At 35.7% G+C, this 23744-nt stretch overlaps 2 protein-coding genes across 4 annotated transcripts; both read left to right on the top strand.

Moving 5' to 3' along the window:
• The first annotated feature begins 3138 nt into the window (after positions 1 to 3138).
• On the top strand, positions 3139 to 10219 carry LOC109100077 (28S ribosomal protein S22, mitochondrial-like). Its single transcript, XM_019113571.2, has 8 exons — positions 3139 to 3308; positions 3855 to 3991; positions 4200 to 4364; positions 4635 to 4778; positions 4867 to 4950; positions 5109 to 5254; positions 6142 to 6250; positions 10019 to 10219. Exons 1-8 carry the CDS (start codon positions 3185 to 3187, stop codon positions 10106 to 10108), a joined length of 999 nt encoding a protein of 332 aa, XP_018969116.1. The 5' UTR covers positions 3139 to 3184; the 3' UTR covers positions 10109 to 10219.
• A 2896-nt stretch (positions 10220 to 13115) lies between these two features.
• On the top strand, positions 13116 to 23038 carry LOC109100078 (delta(3,5)-Delta(2,4)-dienoyl-CoA isomerase, mitochondrial-like). 3 transcript variants are annotated; one of them, XM_042770917.1, is made up of 10 exons: positions 13116 to 13133; positions 18127 to 18295; positions 18619 to 18707; positions 19377 to 19501; positions 19812 to 19860; positions 20398 to 20462; positions 20643 to 20713; positions 20801 to 20872; positions 21014 to 21164; positions 22455 to 23038. In XM_042770917.1, the coding sequence occupies exons 2-10, from the start codon at positions 18141 to 18143 to the stop codon at positions 22557 to 22559; spliced, it is 882 nt and encodes a 293-aa protein (XP_042626851.1). In that variant the 5' UTR covers positions 13116 to 13133; positions 18127 to 18140; the 3' UTR covers positions 22560 to 23038. The 3 variants fall into 3 exon arrangements, with proteins under 3 accessions (XP_042626851.1, XP_042626850.1, XP_042626849.1); XM_042770916.1 differs by lacking the exon at positions 13116 to 13133 and adding an exon at positions 16377 to 16531; XM_042770915.1 differs by lacking the exon at positions 13116 to 13133 and adding an exon at positions 16381 to 16653.
• The last annotated feature ends 706 nt before the right edge of the window (positions 23039 to 23744 follow it).

Genomic DNA, 23744 nt, shown 5'->3' with positions numbered 1-23744 from the left:
AATGTAAGCAAAGTCACGTTAGACATAGCTTCACAGTCTCGCTTAGTTAATGCAGCAGTTTTGTAGTACGAATTTTTGCTGTCAGCAGAGGGACAGCAACAGAAAGATGAATGTAGAAATTTTCCGGTTTTTTTGGATGAGTAGCCCAGGAAATTTCCCTTATTTTCAGTGTTTACTTAAGATATATAAATTAATATTCAGATATTATACCTCACTTGGTCTCCGTGGTCGCGCCTCCAAGCAGGGAAAGCAGTGGCAAGTTAATCCATTTTTTTTCAAAGGGCGATTATGTGTTGCGCTATTACACCCCACAATACAGCAACGGTTTACCATGGTTGAAATAGATTTTTAATTAATCAAATTAAGACACACGGCTGAGAGGGAGTATGTCTGAACACTGCGCAGTAGTCCGAGTAGCAGGAAAGGAGGCCATCAGCATGGCGGCCACGCCAAGTAATGACGTCACGACGCCCAAGCCCTATAGAAGGAAAGTGTTAGAAAGTTTCCCAGATATTTTTAAAAAGAAAGGACATTCGGGAAATCCATTAGATGTACCTAATGGTACATCTAATGATATGTTTGAGTTGAAAAAAGCAGTCCTTAATGCAAAACAGACTGCTCCAGGAAAAGACATGGTATGTTACAAAATGGTAGCAAATATGACAGATGAGACACTAGGAATAGTACTAAAATTTTTTAATAAAATTTGGGAAATGGGTCAGCTTCCATCAGTGTGGAAACATGCAATTATAGTACCTATTTTAAAGCCAGGGGAAAAACCCGTCTGACCCGTCTAATTATAGACCAATTGCCTTAACATCGCAGTTGTGTAAAATAATGGAAAGATTAATTACAGATAGATTGACCCATTATTTAGAAAGCAATGACCTTTTTTCCCCATATCAGAGTGGGTTTTCGTAAGGGGCGAAGTACAATGGATTCATTATTATGTTTAGAATCCGATATTAGGAAAGCACAGACTAATAGGGAGGTGGTAATAGCAGTTTTCTTTGATGTAGAGAAAGCATATGATATGCTTTGGAAAGAAGGGTTATTAATTAAATTACAACGATTAGGAATTGGTGGTAGAGTATTCAATTGGATTTTGGATTTTTTGTTTAATAGGAATATTCAGGTAAGAGTAGGTGCAGAATTTTCTGAGGTATATACAGTAGAGAACGGAACTCCACAAGGTAGTGTATGTAGCCCATTATTATTCAATATTATGATTAAAGATATATTCTCAAATATTGACCAGAAAATTGGAAAATCCCTGTGTGCTGATGATGGAGCATTATGGTTTAGAGGCCGTAATGAATCTTATGTTAAAAGCAAAAATGCAAGAGGCAATTAAGGAAGTGGAAAAATGGACAAATAAAATGGGGATTTAGATTATCAGTGTCAAAAAAACACAAGTCATATGTTTTTCAAAAAAGCATAAGATCACACCTGTATCCTTAAATTTGTACAGTCAGCCTCTTGAGCAAATGAAGATTATTAGGTTTTCTTGGGATGTGGTTTGATGAAAAACTGACATGGAAGATTCATTTGGAAAAAATGGTTAATAAATGTAAAAAGATTGTTAATATCCTACGCTGTTTATCAGGACCAGCATGGGGAGCAAGCAGGGCATCTTTAAAAAATATATATTGGGCACTAATGAGGTCTGTCTTTGATTATGGGTGTATAGCATATATGTCATCAGCAGAGTCTAATATCAAAACATTGGATGTCATGCAAGCTCAGGCTCTAAGGATATTTAGTGGATCTTTTAAAACATCCCCGGTATCTTCTATGCAAGTGGAAATGGGTGAGATGCCTTTGAGGATCAGAAGGGTACAACTGATGTTAGCATACTGGATTAATGTGAAGGGACAAGTTGATAGCCATCCAGCTAAAGCTATCTTAAAAGATTGCTGGGAACATGGAAAGTCCAATTACAAAAGTTTTGGGGTGGATTGGCGATGCGAAAGCTGAGAATATTGGGTTACATAAATTACAGTACTGTTCAACGGTTTCAGTCCCTCCTATTCCACCATGGTTTTTCCCTATACCAGATGTAGATTTAGGCATTCATAAGGAAATAAAAAAGTAAGTCAAAGGAAGTAGCAGTGAGGGATATGGTTAAATATTATCTGGATATGCATTTCTCTGACTATACATTCATATTTACAGATGGTTCTAAGGATCCAAAGACAGGACACGCTGGGTCAGCTGTGTATATTCCAAAGAATGGGGTAATATGGCAGGAAAGAATAACAGATAATTTATCAGTATACACAACAGAGCTGGTTGCAATTTTGGTTGGCCTTGGAATGGGTAGAGGGAAATGAGGTTAAATAACTCAGTGATTATATCTGATAGTTATTCAGCTTTAGAAAGCATAAAAACTGGGAAATCTATAAGAAATGATATAATTCATAAAAATTTGTATGGTTTTGCATAAGTTAAATGCAAAGGATTTTAAAAAAATCAGGTTTTCTCTGGGTACCTGCACATGTTGGAGTGAAAGGGAATGAGGAGGTTGATAAACTTGCAAAACAAACACTGAAACACAATAGAAATAAGTTCCATATAGTAAATCTGAAGCTAAAACATTCATTAAAGCATATGCAAGATCAAAATGGCAGGAGTATTGGGTGGATCAAGATAAAGGGAGGCATTTATATAATATACAACCAGAAGTGGGTATAGGAAGGACAGAGTGTAGGAGTAGAAGAGAAGAAAGTATAATTACACGGTTAAGAATAGGACACACTGGCTCAATTCTTCATTGAAGATAATAGGGAAACATCCAACAGGAGAACTGCCAATATTGCAGTCATTTAGAAGCTGTAGAGCATATTTTATTTCAGTGCACAAAGTACAGCCAAGAAAAGAAACCAGCTTTTTCAGTCTCTCAGAAGTGTCAATCAGAATAATTTTACAATGCAAGGTTTATTAGGGAAAGCATCCAGTAACATTCATCAATTTGTTATTAAGTTTCTTAGAGACACAGACTTAGCCTGTAGGATTAAATTTTTTTTTTTTTTAATTTTTTTTAAAAAAGATCCAATATCTCCTGATTCACACTCCAGCCCAGTCGGTGGCGGTAATGCACCGTTAAGTTGGTTTGCCAACCGCCATAAAAAACAAAAGAGAAGAAGAAGAAGCAATACACAGTCGCAGTGATATCATTCACAGCATGGCTGCGTTCAGTTTCACAAGGTGCTTAGTAAGGTCTTACTTTTGTGTTAAATGTGTAGATCACGTGCAAACGCGTTTGCAGACTACTACGCGAATGTTCTGTGTATCAACATCACGCAGCAGTAAGTAAAGTAAATGTGTACTGTAAATGTGACGTTAATGGTTATATGCTTCACAATAGTGTAGAGTTGACCTTGTGTATCACGTTTAATGTTTTGTAGTTTTAATGTCTCATATGGCTACTAAACCTAAACATAAATACTAATCATAAAATAGCATAAAATAGCTCATGATGGACGAAAAAGTACAGTTCGATGGCCTTGTTGTAGCTAACAAACGTGCCACAGTAATTTAACGTTTTATACTTTGATGCTGTTATTCTTATCTGTCAATTAAATGTTTTGATTTCATAGTATTATTTTAAGTTCCTTTGAGTGCCATGTAAATACTGTGCTGTGTGGATATGGTAATTAAGTATATAAATAGTATGGTATATTTCAAAGTATCATTTTATTACCATGCTAAAACATACAGTAACTGTTCCATACAACACATTAACATACATTTTGAATATAAGCATAATTTCAGTCGATCAGTGTTTATTTATTTAATTAATTTTAATTAATTTATTTCCCCTCTTCTTCCAATCTTTGTGGATGTACCTAAAGCTCAGTTCACAGATACAGAGGTTCAAGACATTCTGACCAAAATCACAGGTCTGGACCTGAAGAAAGTGTTCCAACCCATAAGACAGCAGCTAACGCCACCTAAATACAAGCTTATGACAGACACAGAATTAGAGGAGGTGAGACTTTTCATGTTAGGTTGGGATTCAAGATGGGTTATGTGAGAAGATGGTTATGATAAGATGGGGTTAATGAGGTACATGATGAAATGGAAAGAGATTAAGAATGACATTTGGTAATAACATGAGATTTATGGTGTGATTGTACACTTATTCTGCTAGAAAAACTGTGGTCTTAATTGGGTTCATGTGTTCTGCTGCTGAGCAGGCAGTGCGTAAGGCAGAGGAACAAGCAAAACATTTGCTGAAGATGCCACCGGTCCTGCCTGAGAGGAAGCCTATAAATGATGTGCTCTCTGAAGATCAGATGCTAGAAGGCATGAACACTGCTAAATACGTCTTCACCGACATCAACTTTAACGTCCCGCATCGAGTAAGAAAATAGGGATTGCGACAAAGTTTATCATGTCTGTGTTGTGGATACTTTCATTTTACATTTATTGAATGTTCCTGTTGTTCTAGGGTAAAAACTGGAATAAGGCAATACTTTTATTTACTGTAATTTCTTGGTAATTTTCTGATCTTTTAATGCAATTTCAGACAGAACTTTTTGTGTGTATATAGAGGTACTGTGTTATTTCTTACCTATCTTACTTATCTTTCTTACTGTTGGAATTTTGTTTCTCTCACCATTATTCCAAAGGAAAGATTTATAGTTGTGCGAGAGCCCAGTGGAACCCTAAGAAAAGCAACATGGAATGAAAGAGATAGGATAATACAAGTTTATTTCCCCAAAGAGGGTCGCAAGATCACACCACCACCCATATTTAAGGAAGAAAATCTTAGGGTAAGGAATGTGCAAAAGCTGATTAAGTCTTATCGATTTGCACATGTATTAATTTCTGTAATTTCTAAGTGTGTCTTTCTTTCTACAGGTGGTCTTTGAACAGGATAGACATGAAGATGTGCTAAACCAATGTGTTGTCCAATTTGAGCCAGACTCTGCAGAATTTAAGAACGTGAGTTGATGACAGACAGATGTATATAAGTCCAGTGCATGAAAACATGCTATTCTGAATTTTTCGGGGAGCGCTCTGCTTATGTCACTTATTTTCTGTATACTTCAGTGGAAATAGTTGTGGTTGAACTAATTAATAATAGTTATTTGATCTTTTAGGTGCTCATGTTGACCTATGAGGACATTGAAAAGCATGGGAAATACGATCTGCTCAGATCTACACGGTTCTTCGGTGGTTTGGCCTGGCATCTGGTTAATGGCCGGCGAATTGATGGCCTTCTTGTGGACATGTTGCAGAGAGACCTGTGAGTATGAGTGAGAAAAAAGGAATTATCTGGGTTCAGTGCATAAACAGATGCTGTCAGTTTCCACAGAAAAAATAAAATAAAAAATTATTTTTTCACTGTTGTTTTTTTTTTTTTTTTTTTTTTTTTATAAATAACGAAAACATACTTAGAGTAATGCATTTGCATTGAAAGTCTATTGCACAAGTGTACCGGAGGGTTTAAAATAGGGATGTGCAATTAATCGCATTCGATTGTCGCGCGCATCTCGTGCCGGTCCCGTGATTAGTGATAAATCACCATCACCTGCTTTTAGATTGAGCGGCTTTCACTACACAGAGCCGTATTTCACTGACAAACTAGGCGATATCGCGTTCGAAATCGAATGCGATTTATCGGCGATTATGAGGGCGATTTTGCCTAATTGGCAAATCTAAAAGCAGGTGATGGTGATTTAGCACTAATCACGGGACCGGCTTTACTGACGAGATGCGCACGACAAACGAATGCGATTAATTGCACACATGGATTATGCCATAGCAGTGTTTATTGTTGGTGTTTTAACTGTCTTTTTGAAGTGTGTCATCAAGTAAACATTATTGCATTGCTGTATTAATTCCAATGGGGAAGAGTTTGCTCCTTTTAAAATGTGCCTTATAAATAGTTACATCATATCACTTTCTGGTATCCTTGCATGTATTATATGAAAGCAAAATGAAGAAACCACAAAAGAAGCAAGTTGAGTGAACATCGGTAAAGCTTGGAGGGAGCTTCAATCTTTAAAACTCTCTTGGAAGTTTTGATTCGCTGGAATCGCTCACAGCACCTTTATTTTCCATTTAATTATGTATTGTGTTGTGAGAAGTCTGATTGCTTTGCATGATGATCGTGTGTTATCATGGTTACAGAATGCAGGATGCAGTGAGGTTGGTGCGTCTGTTTAACTTGGTTCATCCCCAGAGTGAGTCTGCACAGCATGCTCAAAGACAACAGGCCACTGACCTGAACCTGCTCAAGGTGAATATATAGTACAACATAGTCTTCAGAGGTTTTTTGTCTATATCAATTCCACATCTGAAGTGAGTGACATGAAATACAGCCAAGTATGGTGACCCATACTCAGAATTCGTGCTCTGCATTTAACCCATCCAAAGTACACACACACCCAGAGCAGTGGGCAGCCATTTATGCTGCGGCGCCTGGGGAGGAGTTGGGGGTTCGGTGCCTTGCTCAAGGGCACCTAAAGTCACTGTTCTTTTCACACTGCATAACTATCTTGGCCAGCATTCAGTCGCTGCTGTGTTCACACTGCACAATGGATCGGCGACAGAAGGTTTCACACTGCATGACTTTACAATAGGAAAAATTGCCGACAACTCTGTCTGGCACGCAAACTACGTTTCACAACCAAACACACGTGAGATGTGACAAGGAAACAACACGCTATCACTAGTGCAAGACCGGAGTTCTCACGTGAGACTGGGATTATTATTAAAAATGTTAGCCCGCAAGAAGCTTGCAATACGAATTGCCTGTGCGCTGATTTGCAGCGAAAACAAGAAAAAGAAAAGAAGCCATGCTTGCTGATATTGTGGTCTATAACTCTTCCCCGAACTCCCCGCTGCTCTCTATCTTGCTCTATCATTGGCTGTCGGTCATAGCCGATGTAGTTTTCAGTCAGAACACTTTTTACACAGCAGGATTTTAAATCGCTGACAGGTCCAGATATTTAGCATGCCAGATATCTCAGGGGCGTTGGCGACTCGTCGGCAATTCTCTCAGATTGCGTCTTTGCTCATTCACACTGCGTGATTTGTCACTCACGTGAACGAGCACCGATTTGCCTGTGATTTCGGGCATTTGTTGGCGATTTCTCAAAACCTTTCAGCGAGCCAAAAACTGGGCTAAAATCGTGCAGTCTGAACTCGGCTTAAGTTGTGGTATTGCCGGCCCGAGACTCGAATCCACAACCTTAGGGTTAGGAGTTAAACTTCCCCACAATCTGTTACTGTGACCACAGATTTGAACTACAGTTCAAACAACTACAAATAATGGTTTGCAATTTTGGTTTTCTATTACCATTTCTTACTGATACTATTAATTAATGTGCCTGAAAAAATGTCATGTAGTTACTGTGAGCTCCTGTGACCTCATATATGCGCACAGGCCTGGTTTTACAAAAACCTTTAGACTATTTAGACTGTGAGCCATTTTTTTTTTAAATATGTGTAAGTTAGGGCTGTCAAATAATCCAATTAAAAAAAGTAACTGATTGCTTAGGTTCCTGTTATTTATGATTACACATGTAATCATAAATATATTGAATCTGCAAATTTATGTATGTAAACTCCAGTTGTCACTGTTATCTAACTTTATTATGACTTTTGCCTCAGTAAACTCCACATTTGCTGCTGATTAAAAGTTAGCAAGGCAGTTGTTAAGTTTAGGTATGTGGTGGGTTTAAGGGATCTAAAATTTATTGTTTGTGGTGGGTTTAATTGATATATGATTTGTTAGTTGTAAAAAGACAACATTATTATTTGTTTTGTTGCTGGTTAATAGTGAGAATTGGTCCTTAAAACCAATCAACTCAGAATCTAACAGTGCATTGTTAAACAGAATGCAAGTTTATCCACAAATATACTAAAAATATTTACTCAAGTAGCACTGTTTAGCCATGCCATTCAGTTCACATACCTGCAGAAGAGATCAGCAGAGCCAGTCAGCAAAACTCTGGAGCTGTTCAGTCTCTGTTGAAAAAACACTCTTACAATAATGATATGTGCTTTTGACAACCCTGGAAACAGGGAATGAGGGTCAGGCCCAGGGTACATCACTTCCCATTAGCCTGTGGTTAGACCTTTAATCCATACAAGGATGTCATTCAGAGTGAATGAAGTAAAGAAGGGCAAAAACATTCTTGCCGAATTTTGAGATGCCACCAGTAATTTGGTAGAGAAGGTGGAGTGACAGGTTTTAATGTGTGTGTAAGAGAGAGTGTGTGTATTAAATTCTTTGAAAGGAAATAGGAAAGCATGGTAGATTTGATGAGAGGCCACATTTTAGTCACGGTTCCTGCTTAGTGCACACTCCACTCAACCCTGTCTTATGTCACACTGACCCTTTAACCCCTGTATCAGGATGTAGCCAGCACAACTTCAGAGGTGCATTCGGTGTTTTTTTTTTTTTTTTTTTTTTTCTAAAATTTTATACAAAGAAATAAATAGCACTTTTGAGAAATATCATTTAAATGATTTAGACTCACATGAGATGAAGACTCTGAAAGCTGTTCTAAAAGCTGTTTTATACTACATGGAGTGGATTTGCCACCATATTGACATCACATTACCCAAAATGTAAAGATCAATGTAAAGATATTGTAAATGTAAATATTATTTCGTGTGAACCAGCAACAGTTACTACCAGGGTTATTATAGTTAACTAAAAACATAAAACATTCATTAATGTAAATGTTTTTTTGTGTTTAACTGAAAAAGTTAAAACAATTCATTACTTGAATTAAGATAATGCAAAATTTCTTATTTTCATTAAAGTAGTGTTCAAAAACCCCTGTTGCTGTTGGAACGAATAAGAGCCAGCTAAACTAAACATGGTTTACTTTTCCTCAATTCATCCTAGGTGTATATGACTTTCTTCTTTCAGATGAATCCAGTCGGAGTTATATTAAAAGTTGTCTTTGATCTTCCAAGCTGTTAATGGCACGCAGTAGGTGTTTCAGTGCTTCAGTCCAAAAGAAGTGAAATAAAAAGCACCCATTCATGAAAAAAAAGTGTCTCACATGGCACTGGGGGGTGAACAAAGTCCTCCTGTAGCAAATAGATGCGTCTTTGTAAGAAAATTAACCATATTCCAAACTTAATAATCACTTTAATGTAGCTTGCGCCAACAGTTGTACACAGAAGCAGCTCCTGGCTAATGACGTATGAGATCATGCGTGAGTCTCATGAAAACCCGCGTTTGTTAACAGGAGCAAAGGAAGCAAAGATTCCTTACTTAAGCAAAGGGAAACCAGTCTCCTCTTGGCTCTTATATGAAAGACATTCTTCTTTACAAATCCTCATTTTGTACCTCTAATTAGTGACCGTTGTTTTTTGATCTCTCCTCTGAGCTTCCACTTTTGTCATTTCTGAGCGGCGCATGAGCAGAATTGACCTCATACTTCATCCGCCCGGAGCTGCTTCCGTGTACAACAGTGAGCGCAAGCTAGATTAATTATTTGATTATGGTATGTTTAGAAAAAAAAAAACAATATGGTCAGGCCTTTTTCTTCTTGAGACACTTTTTTTATTTTTTTTTTTTAATGGATGGGTGCTTTTTATTATACTTCTTTTGGACTGAAGCACTGCAACATTTGCTGAGTGCCATTAAACAGCTTGAAAGATCAAAGACAATTTTTAATTTAACTCAAGACTGGATTCATCTGAAAGAAGAAAGTCATATTCACCTAGAATGCCTTGAGGGTGAGTAATTTATGGCCTAATTTTCATTTTTGGGTGAACGAACCCTTTAAGGCAGTGAAAACAAAGATCATAGTAGATTTAGGTTATAATCGGCTTAAGGATTTATTTTTGGCATATTAAAGATTGTTTAAAAGTCATGTCAAATATAGCCCAAGAATAATATATAAAGAATAATGCAAATCCAAAAGCAAAATACTAGTAGTAATTCTTGTTGTTTTTAAAGATAGGCTTATGGTAATAAATTTTGTACACACATGTTCATGTCTGATGTTTTTCCTGTCTTTATTTTCACCCTTATTTTTAGATATATGCCCAGTATGAGTCAAACAGAGCTGGATTCATCGAGTTGGCCGTGCAAACCTATGAACAGACCAAAGCACCGAGCTCTTTTTAAATACATTGAAGTGTTAAAACACTGAAAGTATCTGTCGCATAGTTCAAATGTTAATGTCAAAGTTTTGAAGTATGTAGTCATTCTGTACATAATAAAGAAATCTTTTGTATAGAAGGTCTCAGTTTCTTTATTTTAATATTAACACAGTTTCCTTCACATTTTTCACAGTATACCAAATGTAGATATCAGAGTAGTTCTTTCTTTGCACAGAAAAACAGGTAGTCCTACCTCAAATACTCACTTCTGATTAAGAAAGTAGTTGGCATGGCTGAGTGCTCAAACACACAAAGATTTAAAAGCCCCAGAACGCTGTTGTTTCTGCACATTATAGGAGAGATTATTTTCGTGTTAAAAATGCTTTTGTTGAATGAGTAAATTACACATTCTTGAAGTTATCAAGTAACCATCAGTGAAATCAGTCTCATAGTCCAGCTCAAAATTACACATCTACTGTAGATGAGGCAAAACCTGTAAATGTAGACAGGAAAAAAATAATCTGTATTAACCATATTTTCTAACTAACATTGTATCAGGGAAATAATGACTTTGGGTTACATACATCTGTTATATACAGTGGAGATCAAAATTAGAGAATCTATAAATCCTTGATTTTTGTTTTTAAATCTTCAAAGCTCAAAATTTTAAGGAATACAGCTGTCAGAAATTAATAGGAAGTGTAGAGGTCCATGCTTTGAATGTCTTCTGCACATCCGTGGCTGCAGGACATCACTAGTTTCTCAAACTGTACAGGTTGGATCTTGGTCCACACTTCTTCCACTCTTTTTCATGGTTTGTTAACTGTAATGGGTTTCTTAGCCATAACTTTGTTGCCAAGGATTTTCCAGAGATTTTCAGTTGAGTTTAAATCAGGGCTCCAGCCATTTCATTATTTCAGTGTTCTTGACATCAAGGAACTGCTTTACCTGTTTTGTAGTGTGATAGGGGCATTGTCTCGCATGAAAATTGCAGGCTGAATAAAGAGGCCCAACTTCTGCTGTAGAACACATCCCCCAAACCATGATACTTTCTCATCCACCTATCACTGACTTCTTTATGCACTTGGCCTTTAGTCTTTTGCCGTTTGACGCCAAACAGAATGTTCCCCATCAGACCTCAGCAAAGGTGAGCCTTGATTATTTCTGCTGATGAGAGGCTTGGTCACCGCAGAGTGTGCTTTCAGTCCGACTTCTCTTAAACGTGAGACAGATCCTTACCCTGATCAGCACTGAACTGACGAGCAATACCAGCTGCAGTGTTGAACCAATTCCCCCTTGAGAGTATGCATTATCCTGTCTTCTCATGCATTTGACTTACATGGACAACCAGAATTTGGGGGGACTTGAATGAATTAGCATCATTGTAAAGCTGCAATATTTGAGAAGTCACAGATTCGGAATGACCAAGTTCTCTTGCAGTGGTTGAAAGTGTCATACCTTTGGCCTTCATTTGGACAACCTGCTGATGCAGGGTTTCAGTCAACACAGAACGCCCCACCATGTTGCAATCTCGGTTAAAATTGGAGAAATGCTGTCAGTCAAATACAGTTTATCATAAAATTAAGGAAATTAGCACCAGGTACCAGATTAACACCAATAACTTGGAGGAATCTGTAAGTGTTCTCTAATTTTGATCAGAGTTCTTTTTCAGATATCTCATTTTGTGTAGGTTTAGGTGTTTTTTTTTTTGTTTTTTTTTGATACTGTGCTTCAGAATACAATTCATTTATGAAATACGCTTAAAAACTGCCCTTCTACTCCTGTTAGGATAACTTCAAATAACTAAGCAGTGACCAATTTAGGAGAGCGAGATCGAGAGAGAAGATCCATTAAATGATCATAAAATTAACAATTTCATATCATTTTCATCTTAAAAGTCTCTGTTGTCCACCAGGAGACACATTTTTGGCACATTTTTTTCCTTTTTCTGTTTTTTCAAAAGTGAATCCTTAAAGTGCATTTTACTGCACAATAGTACAGTTAAAAAATGTTATAGGCTTTAAAAATACTTTAAGTGATTAAAAAATGTGCACCACAGACGAACAGCCATCAGGGCAGATAGAAGTGGTCAGAATTGTTGGTACCCTTGTTAAATATGATCAAAGAAGGCTGTGAAAATAAATCTGCATTGTTTTATCCTTTTGAACTTTTATTTTAAAAAAATCACAAAAATCTAACCTTTCAAATTGGAGAATAACAGTTTAAAATGGGGGGTATTATCATTTTGAGATAATGTTTTACTCTAATAGCTCGTTTCCACTGAGCGGTACGGTACAGTACGATTCGGTACGTGTAGTATTTGTAGTGTACAAAATATCGCTGATTTTATAAGAGAAAACTAAATTGGCGACAGAGACATTTACTAGCACAGAATTTCACAGCACTGCACATTCATTTCAGTGATATTCGCAAATGGTGAGTGACGGTCGTAAGACTGAAAGAGATTCAACTAGAGATGGTCTTATATTTTGGAGGTACCAAAGTCCACAGCTGAGCTCTGCCTTTGAAGAAAGTGTGACGGACAACTTGGATCACGTGCGCCTTGATAACCGATCCGCCTTGACATTGCAGCTGGATACTATTGGAATTGTGCTGTTTACGGATACCATAGAAATGAAATGAGAAATTCCGGTAAACTGAATCCCTACCCGTCGCGAAATCGCTCCTCATATAAAACACAGCAATTTCTCGGTGTGTAAACTCTAAAAATAGATAAATCCAAAACGATTGTTTAATGGCAAACATGTTGAAGGTTAGCCCACAAGCTGATGATTAAAAGTTTACCATAAAAAATAAAAATACGCCACAACGATGGCATTTCCTCTGTTGTGTGTTGTCCTCGTTTTTTTATACAGTCTATAGTTGTCCTTTAAGAGCCACCGTACGTCAGAGGAAACCATGATGAGTTCTTAAAAATAAAAGCTGCAGAACAAACAAACCAACTTACTAACAGACAGACTGAGATATGATCCGTGCTTTCGTTTTGTTGTGACATTACCTCAATTATTTTCAACCATTTAAACATAAAGGTAAACCACATTTTTGAAGGTAGTATTGTGATATTTTTCATAAACAGGTCTCCTCCTCTGTGATTGTGACTATATTGGTCAAAGGGGCACCAATGGCATTTGTATTGAGATCTGCCTTTCAGAAGTAAGTTGTAGTCTTGATCATCTAACTACATTTTGTTCCAAATCCAAAAGCAAAAATACTAGTAGTATTCTTGTGTGTTTTTTAAAGATAGGCCTTATGGTAATAAATTGTGTCCCACTGTTTCATGTCTGATGTTTTTCCTGTCGTTATTTTCACCCGTATTTTTAGATATATGCCCAGTATGAGTCAAACAGCGCTGGATTCATCGAGTTGGCCGTGCAAAACCTATGAACAGACCAAAGCAACGAGCTCTTTTTAAATACATTGAAAGTGTTAAAAACACTGAAAGTAATCTGTCGCATAGTTCAAATGTTAATGTCAAAGTTTTTTTTGAAGTATGTAGTCATTCTGTACATAATCAAAAGAAAATCTTTTGTATAGAAGGTCTCAGTTTCTTTATTTTAATATTTAACACAGTTTCCTTCACATTTTTCACAGTATACCAAATGTAGATATCAGAGTAGTTCTTTCTTTGCACAGAAAAACAGGTAGTCCTACCTCAAATACTCACTTCTGATTAAGCAAGTAGTTGGCATGGCTGAGTGCTCTAACACACAAAGATTTAAAAGCCCCAGAACGCTGTTGTTTCTGCACATTATAGGAGAGATTATTTTCGTGTTAAAAATGCTTTTGTTGAATGAGTAAATTACACATTCTTGAAGTTATCAAGTAAACCATCAGTGAAATCAGTCTCATAGTCCAGCTCAAAATTCCACATCTACTGTAGATGAGGCAAAAACCTGTAAATGTAGACAGGAAAAAAATAATCTGTATTAACCATATTTTCTAACTAACATTGTATCAGGGAAATAATGACATCTGTTATATACAGTGGAGATCAAAATTAGAGAATCTATAAATCCTTGATTTTTGTTTTTAAGTCTTCAAAGCTCAAAATTTTAAGGAATACAGCTGTCAGAAATTAATAGGAAGTGTAGAGAGGTCCATGCTTTGAATGTCTTCTGCACATCCGTGGCTGCAGGACATCACTAGTTTCTCAAACTGTACAGGTTGGATCTTGGTCCACACTTCTTCCACTCTTTTTCATGGTTTGTTAATTGTAATTGGTTTGTTAGCTATTAATTTGTTTCTTAGGCATAACTTTGTTGCCAAGGATTTTCCAGAGATTTTCAGTTAGGTTAGATCTCCGGGCCAGCCATTTCATTATTTCAGTGTTCTTACCCTGTTTTGTAGTGTGATAGGGGCATTGTCTCGCATGAAAATTGCAGGCTGAATAAAGAGGCCCAACTTCTGCTGTAGAACACATCCCCCAAACCACGACACTTTCTCATCCACCTTTCACTGACTTCTTTATGCACTTGGCCTTTAGTCTTTTGCCGTTTGACGCCAAACAGAATGTTCCCCATCAGACCTCAGCAAAGGTGAGCCTTGATTATTTCTGCTGATGAGAGGCTTGGTCACCGCAGAGTGTGCTTTCAGTCCGACTTCTCTTAAACGTGAGACAGATCCTTACCCTGATCAGCACTGAACTGACGAGCAATACCAGCTGCAGTGTTGAACCAATTCCCCCTTGAGAGTATGCATTATCCTGTCTTTCTCATGCATTTTGACTTACATGGACCAACCAGAATTTTGGGGGGACTTGAATGAATTAGCATCATTGTAAAGCTGCAATATTTGAGAAGTCACAGATTCGGAATGACCAAGTTCTCTTGCAGTGGTTTGAAAGTGTCATACCTTTGGCCTTCATTTGGACAACCTGCTGATGCAGGGTTTCAGTCAACACAGAACGCCCCACCATGTTGCAATCTCGGTTAAAATTGGAGAAATGCTGTCAGTCAAATACAGTTTATCATAAAATTAAGGAAATTAGCACCAGGTACCAGATTAACACCAATAACTTGGAGGAATCTGTAAGTGTTCTCTAATTTTGATCAGAGTTCTTTTTCAGATATCTCATGTAAGGGTGTTTTTTTTTTTGTTTTTTTTTGATACTGTGCTTCAGAATACAATTCATTTATGAAATACGCTTAAAAACTGCCCTTCTACTCCTGTTAGGATAACTTCAAATAACTAAGCAGTGACCAATTTAGGAGAGCGAGATCAAGAGAGAAGAGCCATTAAATGATCATAAAATTAACAATTTCATATCATTTTCATCTTAAAAGTCTCTGTTGTCCACCAGGAGACACATTTTTGGCACATTTTTTACTTTTTCTCATTCAGTTTTTTCAAAAGTGAATCCTTAAAGTGCATTTTACTGCACAATAGTACAGTTAAAAAATGTTATAGGCTTTAAAATACTTTAAGTGATTAAAAAATGTGCACCACAGACGAACAGCCCTCAGGGCAGATAAAAGTGGTCAGAATTGTTGGTACCCTTGTTAAATATGATCAAAGAAGGCTGTGAAAATAAATCTGCATTGTTAATCCTTTTGAACTTTTATTTTAAAAAAATCACAAAAATCTAACCTTTCATTGGAGAATAACAGTTTAAAATGGGGGGTATTATCATTTTGAGATAAATGTTTTACTCTAATAGCTCGTTTCCACTGAGCGGTACGGTACAGTACGATTCGGTACGTGTAGTATTTGTAGTGTACAAAATATCGCTGATTTAAAGGAGAAAACTAAATTGGCGACAGACATTTACAGCACAGAATTTTACAGCACTGCACATTCATTTCAGTGATATTCGCAAATGGTGAGTGACGGTCGTAAGACTGAAAGAGATTCAACTAGAGATGGTCTTATATTTTGGAGGTACCAAAGTCCACAGCTGAGCTCTGCCTTTGAAGAAAGTGTGACGGACAACTTGGATCACGTGCGCCTTGATAACCGATCCGCCTTGACATTGCAGCTGGATACTATTGGAATTGTGCTGTTTACGGATACCATAGAAATGAATGAGAAATTCCGTAAACTGAATCCTACCCGTCGCGAAATCGACTCCTCATATAAAACAGCAATTTCTCGGTGTAAACTCTAAAAATAGATAAATCCAAAACGATTGTTTAATGGCAAACATGTTGAAGGTTAGCCCACAAGCTGATGATTAAAAGTTTACCAAAAAAAATAAAAATACTCCACGACGATGGCATTTCCTCTGTTGTGTGTTGTCCTCGTTTTTTTACAGTCTATAGTTGTCCTTTAAGAGCCACCGTACGTCAGAGGAAACCATGATGAGTTCTTAAAAATAAAAGCTGCAGAACAAAACAAACCAACCTTACTTAAAGACAGACTGAGATATGATCCGTGCTTTCGTTTTGTTGTGACGATTACCTCAATTATTTTCAACCATTTAAACATAAAGGTAAACCACATTTTTGAAGGTAGTATTGTGATATTTTTCATAAACAGGTCTCCTCCTCTGTGATTGTGACTATATTGGTCAAAGGGCACCAATGGCATTTGTATTGAGATCTGCCTTCAGAAGTAAGTTGTAGTCTGATCATCTAACTACATTTGTTCGAATACTCACATTAACAATATTCACTGTTTGTATAAATGTTATTGTGATTAAGTATTGAACGCTGGATGGAAGAATCAACCTGTTAGAATCAAAACTATAGATTGCATTCTTTTTGTAAATCATCGGACAGTTACATTGACGTTGTAATGAAACATTTTATTTGTCTGTAACTGCAGCTGACTGTAGGTGAATGTGTCATTACACACATACTGAGATCAGTTAACTGGGTGAAAGGTCACATACTCAATAATATGTTAGTTCTCTTTTTGAGTGTAGAATACAATACATAATGGATAAATCATATATCGAAACGATATAGCATGCAGTCGTAATTGCCAGCTGGAAACTGTATAAATAAATAATATAATATTGCATAAATGGTGCAGATAAGCTATGCACAGTACAATGAAAAACATTCTATGTTTGGTAATCTTATTATTTACGATTTATTACAATTAATATTTAAACAATTAAAGCACACATTTGTCATTACATGACATAAATCTAATATAACAACAACAACCACTTTTAACATTTAACTAATTCCTTTTCTTTCATAACACGTTAAAATATCTTAGGATAGGTTACGCTGAAATGAACAGATCAGTAACCTTGTAATTGCGCAACTTTTTCTACAAGTTATAAGTTTGGAATAATTACATTTTTTATGTTACATTTTTTTTTTTCTTATGCTCACCAATGCTGCATTTATTTGATCAAAATATAAAAACAGTAAATTAAATATAAAAAATACAAACAAAATATAAAAACAGTAATACTGTGAAAATCATTATAAAATGTGTAATCTGTTTCCTATTTTACTATATTAAAAATGTGATTTATTCCTGTGATGGCAAAGCTGAATTTTCAGCATCATTTCTCCAGTCTTCAGTTTCACACGATCCTTCAGAAATCATTATTATATGTTGATTTGGTGCTTGTATATATATACAGAATTTGAAATAGTAATCTTTTGTAACAATATAAATGTTACTTTTGGTAACATTTGGTTAATGGATCTTTACTGAGTAAAAGTATTAATTTCTTCAGATTTATCTTCTTGCCTCAGACTTTTAAATGGTTTCCACAAATAAGAAAATTAAATAAATAAATACATAAATAAGTGGCAAAGGCGGTTTTCAACATTTATAATAACAAGAAAAGAATTGAGCACTAAATCAGCATGTTAGAATGATTTCTGAAGGATTATGTGACATATTATATGTTGCATTTAAACAATGAAATCTTTATTAAATGTTTGACCTGTAGTGTTTCATGGGCAAATTCCTCACCCTGATTTGATTTAAATGGCCTTATTTGAATGGCAATATGTGAATTGAATTTAAAGTGCTAGAACACCTGTCTGAACTTTATAGGAACTTTATAAATCCAGATCCATCACTGACAGCCCTGCATTTGGTCTGTTTTGTGATTAGAACAGGCTTTGTTGATGCCGTTAATGAACGCTGTTAGAGGGATGTCTTCATCAGGAGGGCCGACACCCCCCTTCACAACCCTGTCAGTCAGCCGGCCAGCTGAGACCATCACTCATGTTGAGATCTGCCGCCCGGAGAAACGCAATGCAATGAACAAGGCATTCTGGCTGTATGACGTCCATGTCCATATCACATGCTATGAATAATTCATTTATTTCATTTAATTTTTCGTTAAGAATTCCTGTAATGCTTCATAAGCAATCATTTCACAAGAGTAGTTTGAAATGAATATTAATATTTTAAGTTTTAAACGTAGTATCTCATCATTTATATTGGAAAGATTTTATGCCATTTTATGAATTTAAAGTTCACAATGATCTTAGTTATCTAACATAATTGCCATCATGTCATGACAGGCTTAGCGATGTTCATGTTATTATGCTGAATTACTGTGTGTTGGTGTTAATTACTGTATTTTTGTTTCCCCTGTAGTGAAATGGTTGACTGCTTCAATCAGATAACTGAGGACTCAGAGTGCCGTGTCGTGGTTTTCTCAGGTGCTGGAAAGCTCTTCACTTCAGGTAAAGCTATCAGACGTCTTGCCAAATATGACCAGTTGCTAGTCTAGGTCTTTTGTTTTATTGTAGTTTTGTGTGTGATTTGTTGATTGGTCAGTCTGTTTCTCATAATATGAAAATACATTTTCAAAATTGCATGATGTTTCATTTCAGCAATGTTTTAGCAACTGGCAACTGAATAGAAAATTTTTCAGTTTGACCAAATAGACTGTTTTATGGTTATCTAGACATAGATTTTTAATTTTCAACATTTTTCTTGCCCGTGCAATACTCAGTGCCACGGTGCTACATGTAGGTGTTGCTGTGCTGGGTTTTTCGGTTTGATCAGTTCCACTTTTTGTTTCATGTAGGTGTTGATGTGGAATTGTTGTTTCTGGTTAAATGTAAGGTTATGGATTTTTTTATACCTATAATTTTTTAATCAGATGGAAATCTGAACCACACAATGCAAGGTATAATTCATATCCATAACACAAATGTTGCAGTAGTTTAATGCTTATTGAAATAATTCAAAATGAGCATTAGTTATAGTAATACTTTCCTTAGCACGCACCACTAACACTTAATGAATATATTTAAATGCAGCTGGAAAGAGACATTCATTCTGCAGCACTGAATGTATTACATATTATATGCCATTTATAAATATTTAATGTAATAATCTTTGTAAAGGTATTGACCTCATGGGCATGGCCAGTGATATTCTACAGCCCGAAGGTGATGACACAGCCAGGATCTCATGGAATGTGCGCCGCATCATAACTAAATACCAAGAGACCTTCTCTGTCATTGAAAAGGTTACTTTTTTTAAGCATCACACTGTGAAAGCATATTAATACATAGATAATTATAAACAAAAGAAAGATCTAGGTAATATGGGAAATATAAGGGAAAATCCATACAAAAATGAAAATGAATTCATTATGCATTTGAGAAGAAGGCATGCCATGAAGATGTTTGGAGGATTACAAGATTTTAAGTTGAACATTATGTTTGGCTTTAACAATCAGTCCATTGCAAGATTTGGATTTAGAAATGTACACAGTCAACTAGGCTTTATCTCATGCAGAAATCATATTTTTCATCTTGTCTCTTGTGCTTGTACAGTGTCCAAAACCAGTGATTGTGGCCATTCATGGAGCATGTATAGGAGGAGGTTAGTTTTCCTGTGTAAAGAGGTTGTCACAACATTTTATACTTTCTATTGTGTATATAGTACAGATAGAAGTTTAATGTGGCTTATTTAAATAGCACTTTTCACAACACACATTGTTAAATAATTTACAAACTCCCTGGTGAGCAAAGAAATAAATAAGTAAATAAAAATAAAAAAGTAAGATGTGTATGTTTAACCTTATGTTCAGTTGCAAGAATGTTCTAAGTGGTGTCTAGGTGGTGGTAAGTCAAAAGATTCCACCAACAAGTCTCTATGATATTTTGCTGTCTCCTTAATTGTAAGTTTATAGATTTGTTCCCACATAATTTATTCATCAGATGAAAATCTAAATCACACGATGCAAGGTATAATTCATATTCATAGCACAAATGTTGTGGTAGTTTAATGCTAAGGGTTGGGGTTTATTAAAATCATTTAAATTAAGCAGTAGTTACAGTAATATGTGTATGTTTAACCTAATATTCAGCTGGGGAAGCCATGATAAATGCCATCATTCCTTTGATTCTTCTTTTACAGGCGTGGACCTAATCACAGCATGTGATATACGACTGTGTACACAGGATGCCTGGTTTCAGGTCAAGGTCTGGGCATTTTTATTTGATTGTTGTGACTTTAACTGACCGCTTTTTAATCATCCATTCTGTAAAGCTCTTTGTAGTCCCAACTTGAACCCCTTTTATTTGTTTAATTCCATTTTTAGAATAACTTTGATTTGTATTGATTCGAATTTGAATGCCTGAATTGATCACCCTTTTCTGTTAGAGGTTGACATTGGTTTGGCAGCTGATGTCGGGACTTTGCAGCGTCTCCCCAGAGTGATTGGAAGTCGAAGGTACTTGCTTAAAGCGTGTTATAGAGCCAGTGGCAGTGCACTGGGTTTATACAATTGATAGAAACATTTTGTTCTAATGTCTTGCAGTCTAGTGAATGAGTTGGCTTTCACTGCAAGGAAGATGTACGCTGATGAAGCCAAAAGCTGTGGACTGGTCAGGTGAGATATTTAAGCAATAAGCTATAGGATGATATGCTTTATTTTGAATATAGCAGCTGTATTCACAACATAGAACAGCCTCAAATTTTATTATACATTTTAGTAAACATGAGTGTGTTTGTTCTCTTTTGTTGCACACAGTCGTATTTTCCCGGATAAAGATACTATGATGGCTGGAGCTCTGGAGATGGCAGGAGAGATTGCCAGCAAAAGTCCTGTAGCAGTCCAGGGAACTAAAGTCAATCTCATTTACTCCAGAGACCACAGTGTTCCAGAGGCCCTCAATTACATAGTAAGATCTGAACTCAGAGCAGACTCAGTATAAAGTATATAAATTGAGAAAGTGACAAGTATAATAATAATAATGATAAAGAAAAACAGATTTAGATTGGATATGGGGATTAAAATAACATCAACATGAAAGCAATGAAAGGCAGGTTGCACATCATGTGATGTGCTAAGAGGTGACACAGACAAACAGGGAAAAATACTTAATTGAAACCTTTAAAAAAAAAAAAACAACCACAATATAAGACATATGGAACGAACCTACAAGCAAATAAGGGAATAATTAGTATTTGTGTCTGTCTTAGTGTAGGGTAGTGAGCTGTAACAATCGGTCTGAAATCTAAATTACGCTATGTTTCTTAAATTCCCTACAAAAGTTTTTTTTTTTTTTTTTTTTTTTTTTTTTTTTTTTTTAGACAATTGCCAGGAGCCATTTCATTCTTCGGTTACTTTTTTCTCTTCTTTTCACTCTTCACACAGTTCTCATAACCAGTTTTCAGCATGGCAGAGTCCACAGCAGTAATTTTAATTTATTCACATATACACTAAAACTACCAAAGCACGTCACAGAGTACATGTTTCAAATCAACTCATTCTTCCAATACGCCAACAAATATTGTCATCCAAACCAGTACAGTTTGTCACTCACAAAACAATGACATAAAAACTAACAACAGGTGGCAGGTATTTTCTTTTGTAAAATATCTTTATAATACAAGAATGACAGCCATCTACTGTTTAGAAATGGTATTGAAATTGAAAGAATAACCAACCTGGCCATTTTGGATATTAATAAAAAGCATCAACCACCTCCTTAAATTCAGAACAAATACATTAAACATAGGCTATCAATAGAAAAACTAAACTAAACAGAAAGTGAACTGTAGCAGTATATACAGTATACTCCTGTTTTTTAATTACATTTTTTTATTAATATAATTTTTTTTTTCTTTTCTTCTCTTTTAATGAGTCCATCAGTCCAAGTAGTAGTACAAGTACAACCCTTCCCATGAGGACAGCCATTATATTTGTAGTTTATTTATTTATATATATATATGTATATATATATATATATATATATATGTATATAATATATATTATATATATGTATATATTTATATGTATATAAATGGAAGTGAAAAATTATAAATGACACAATTGTAATATTCAGTTTCTGAGCCATCAAGTGCTCCTTTGAGGACTGTTTTGTTAAACAGAAACAACATTAGTCATTCAGTGGTTAAACTGAAATCTATTCTTACCTGTGTTTTCTGTTCCTGTTTGTTTTCTGCAGAACACCTGGAATATGAGCATGCTTCAAACCCAAGATTTAATGAAGTCAGCTCAGGCAGCGATGGAGAAGAAAAGCCTCAAAGACATTACTTTTTCTAAGCTCTGAGAGTCTACCTTACACCCTTACTTACAAATAACAGCTACTTCAATAAAAACCTGCTCCTGCTGAGTTAGATTTGATCTGCTCATGTTAATTAACATGATTTTTACAACTAAAGCACATCTTGCTATTGATATTTCAATTCTGTATTCACATTCAGTTTAAAGCAATCTGTTTCCGTTCGGTGTTATGTCTTTCTGGGACTAGTTAAGGTGAACAAAAGTTTGATTCATTATTTTTATGGGTGCCTTAATGCTGACTCACAAATATCAGTTAATTAACCAAAAAAAAAAAAAAACCTGCTAAACATGTTCAGTGCTAAATGCACACTAAAATCTAAAAACCTTAAGATAAATGGTTTGACTTGCTTTTTGAGTCTATGATTTGTTTTATGATTTATCAGTGACCTGTGTTCTGTATTATATGATATGTTACAATATGAATTGTAATATTTTTGCAACTCAATAAAACAAGTAATGCTAAAATAAGTGTTTTCTGTAGGGCATAGTCATGTCAGTATGGACAATTTGCAAAGAGAAACTAGTTTGGTTTTGAAATATGAACCTCATCACAGCATGGGTATATTTTTATCCGTGTTTTTGTTTGTTTGTTTGTTTGTTTCCCCCTTTTTTTTCTCTGCACATCCAGGTTTCAGGTGTTCATTGTTATACTGCACACACTGTAAAATGTCATTCACAGAACTGTGGATATCATATATTACTCATATCATAAATTACTGGCTCCTCAGTTGGGTTTGAAAAACTGCTCCAGCCTCGTATACACTGGAAACCATCATCCACAACCAAACCATAGGATTCTTTTAGGCTGACATCTGTGTGATAATCAGGGAGAATTATGTCTGTGATGAGTTGGGTTACAGTAATTCCGCTTATTGACCTGGATTTCTCTGGTAAGACTGATTCTGCATTGCCTTCGTTACTTAAAATGACCTTCTGTGTTACCTCTTTTCATAGTCATGTTACTACTTTGAGTTATATCTGTCTGTAAGAACAGTCTTGTCCTTTTATTATTATTATTATTATCATTGCTAATATTCTCTGGAGGAAGTGTCATTTGTGCCTTATTTACACCCTCATGATTTATTTATATAATTGAGAAGATATAGACTTTTTAGTGTGTAAAGACATTTAAAATAAAGCTATATTAATTTTTTTTTTCTGAATACCAGCC

This window comes from Cyprinus carpio, chromosome A15 (assembly GCF_018340385.1).
Source record: "Cyprinus carpio isolate SPL01 chromosome A15, ASM1834038v1, whole genome shotgun sequence".
In the NCBI taxonomy this organism is placed as follows: Eukaryota; Metazoa; Chordata; class Actinopteri; order Cypriniformes; family Cyprinidae; genus Cyprinus; species Cyprinus carpio.
This window is presented reverse-complemented; position numbering and strand designations above follow the sequence as displayed.

What these genes read in the sequence shown, in the direction of transcription:
- LOC109100077 (XM_019113571.2), top strand. Translation starts at nt 3,185, where the DNA reads ATGGCTGCGTTCAGTTTCACAAGGTGCTTAGTAAGGTCTTACTTTTGT. An exon ending in ACTTTAACGTCCCGCATCGA is followed by an intron (nt 4,365 to 4,634) that starts GTAAGAAAATAG and finishes ATTATTCCAAAG; the next exon opens with GAAAGATTTATAGTTGTGCG. An exon ending in GACATGTTGCAGAGAGACCT is followed by an intron (nt 5,255 to 6,141) that starts GTGAGTATGAGT and finishes TCATGGTTACAG; the next exon opens with AATGCAGGATGCAGTGAGGT.
- LOC109100078 (XM_042770915.1), top strand. Translation starts at nt 16,623, where the DNA reads ATGGCATTTGTATTGAGATCTGCCTTCAGAA. An exon ending in TGGAAAGCTCTTCACTTCAG is followed by an intron (nt 18,708 to 19,376) that starts GTAAAGCTATCA and finishes ATCTTTGTAAAG; the next exon opens with GTATTGACCTCATGGGCATG. An exon ending in TGGAGCATGTATAGGAGGAG is followed by an intron (nt 19,861 to 20,397) that starts GTTAGTTTTCCT and finishes CTTCTTTTACAG; the next exon opens with GCGTGGACCTAATCACAGCA.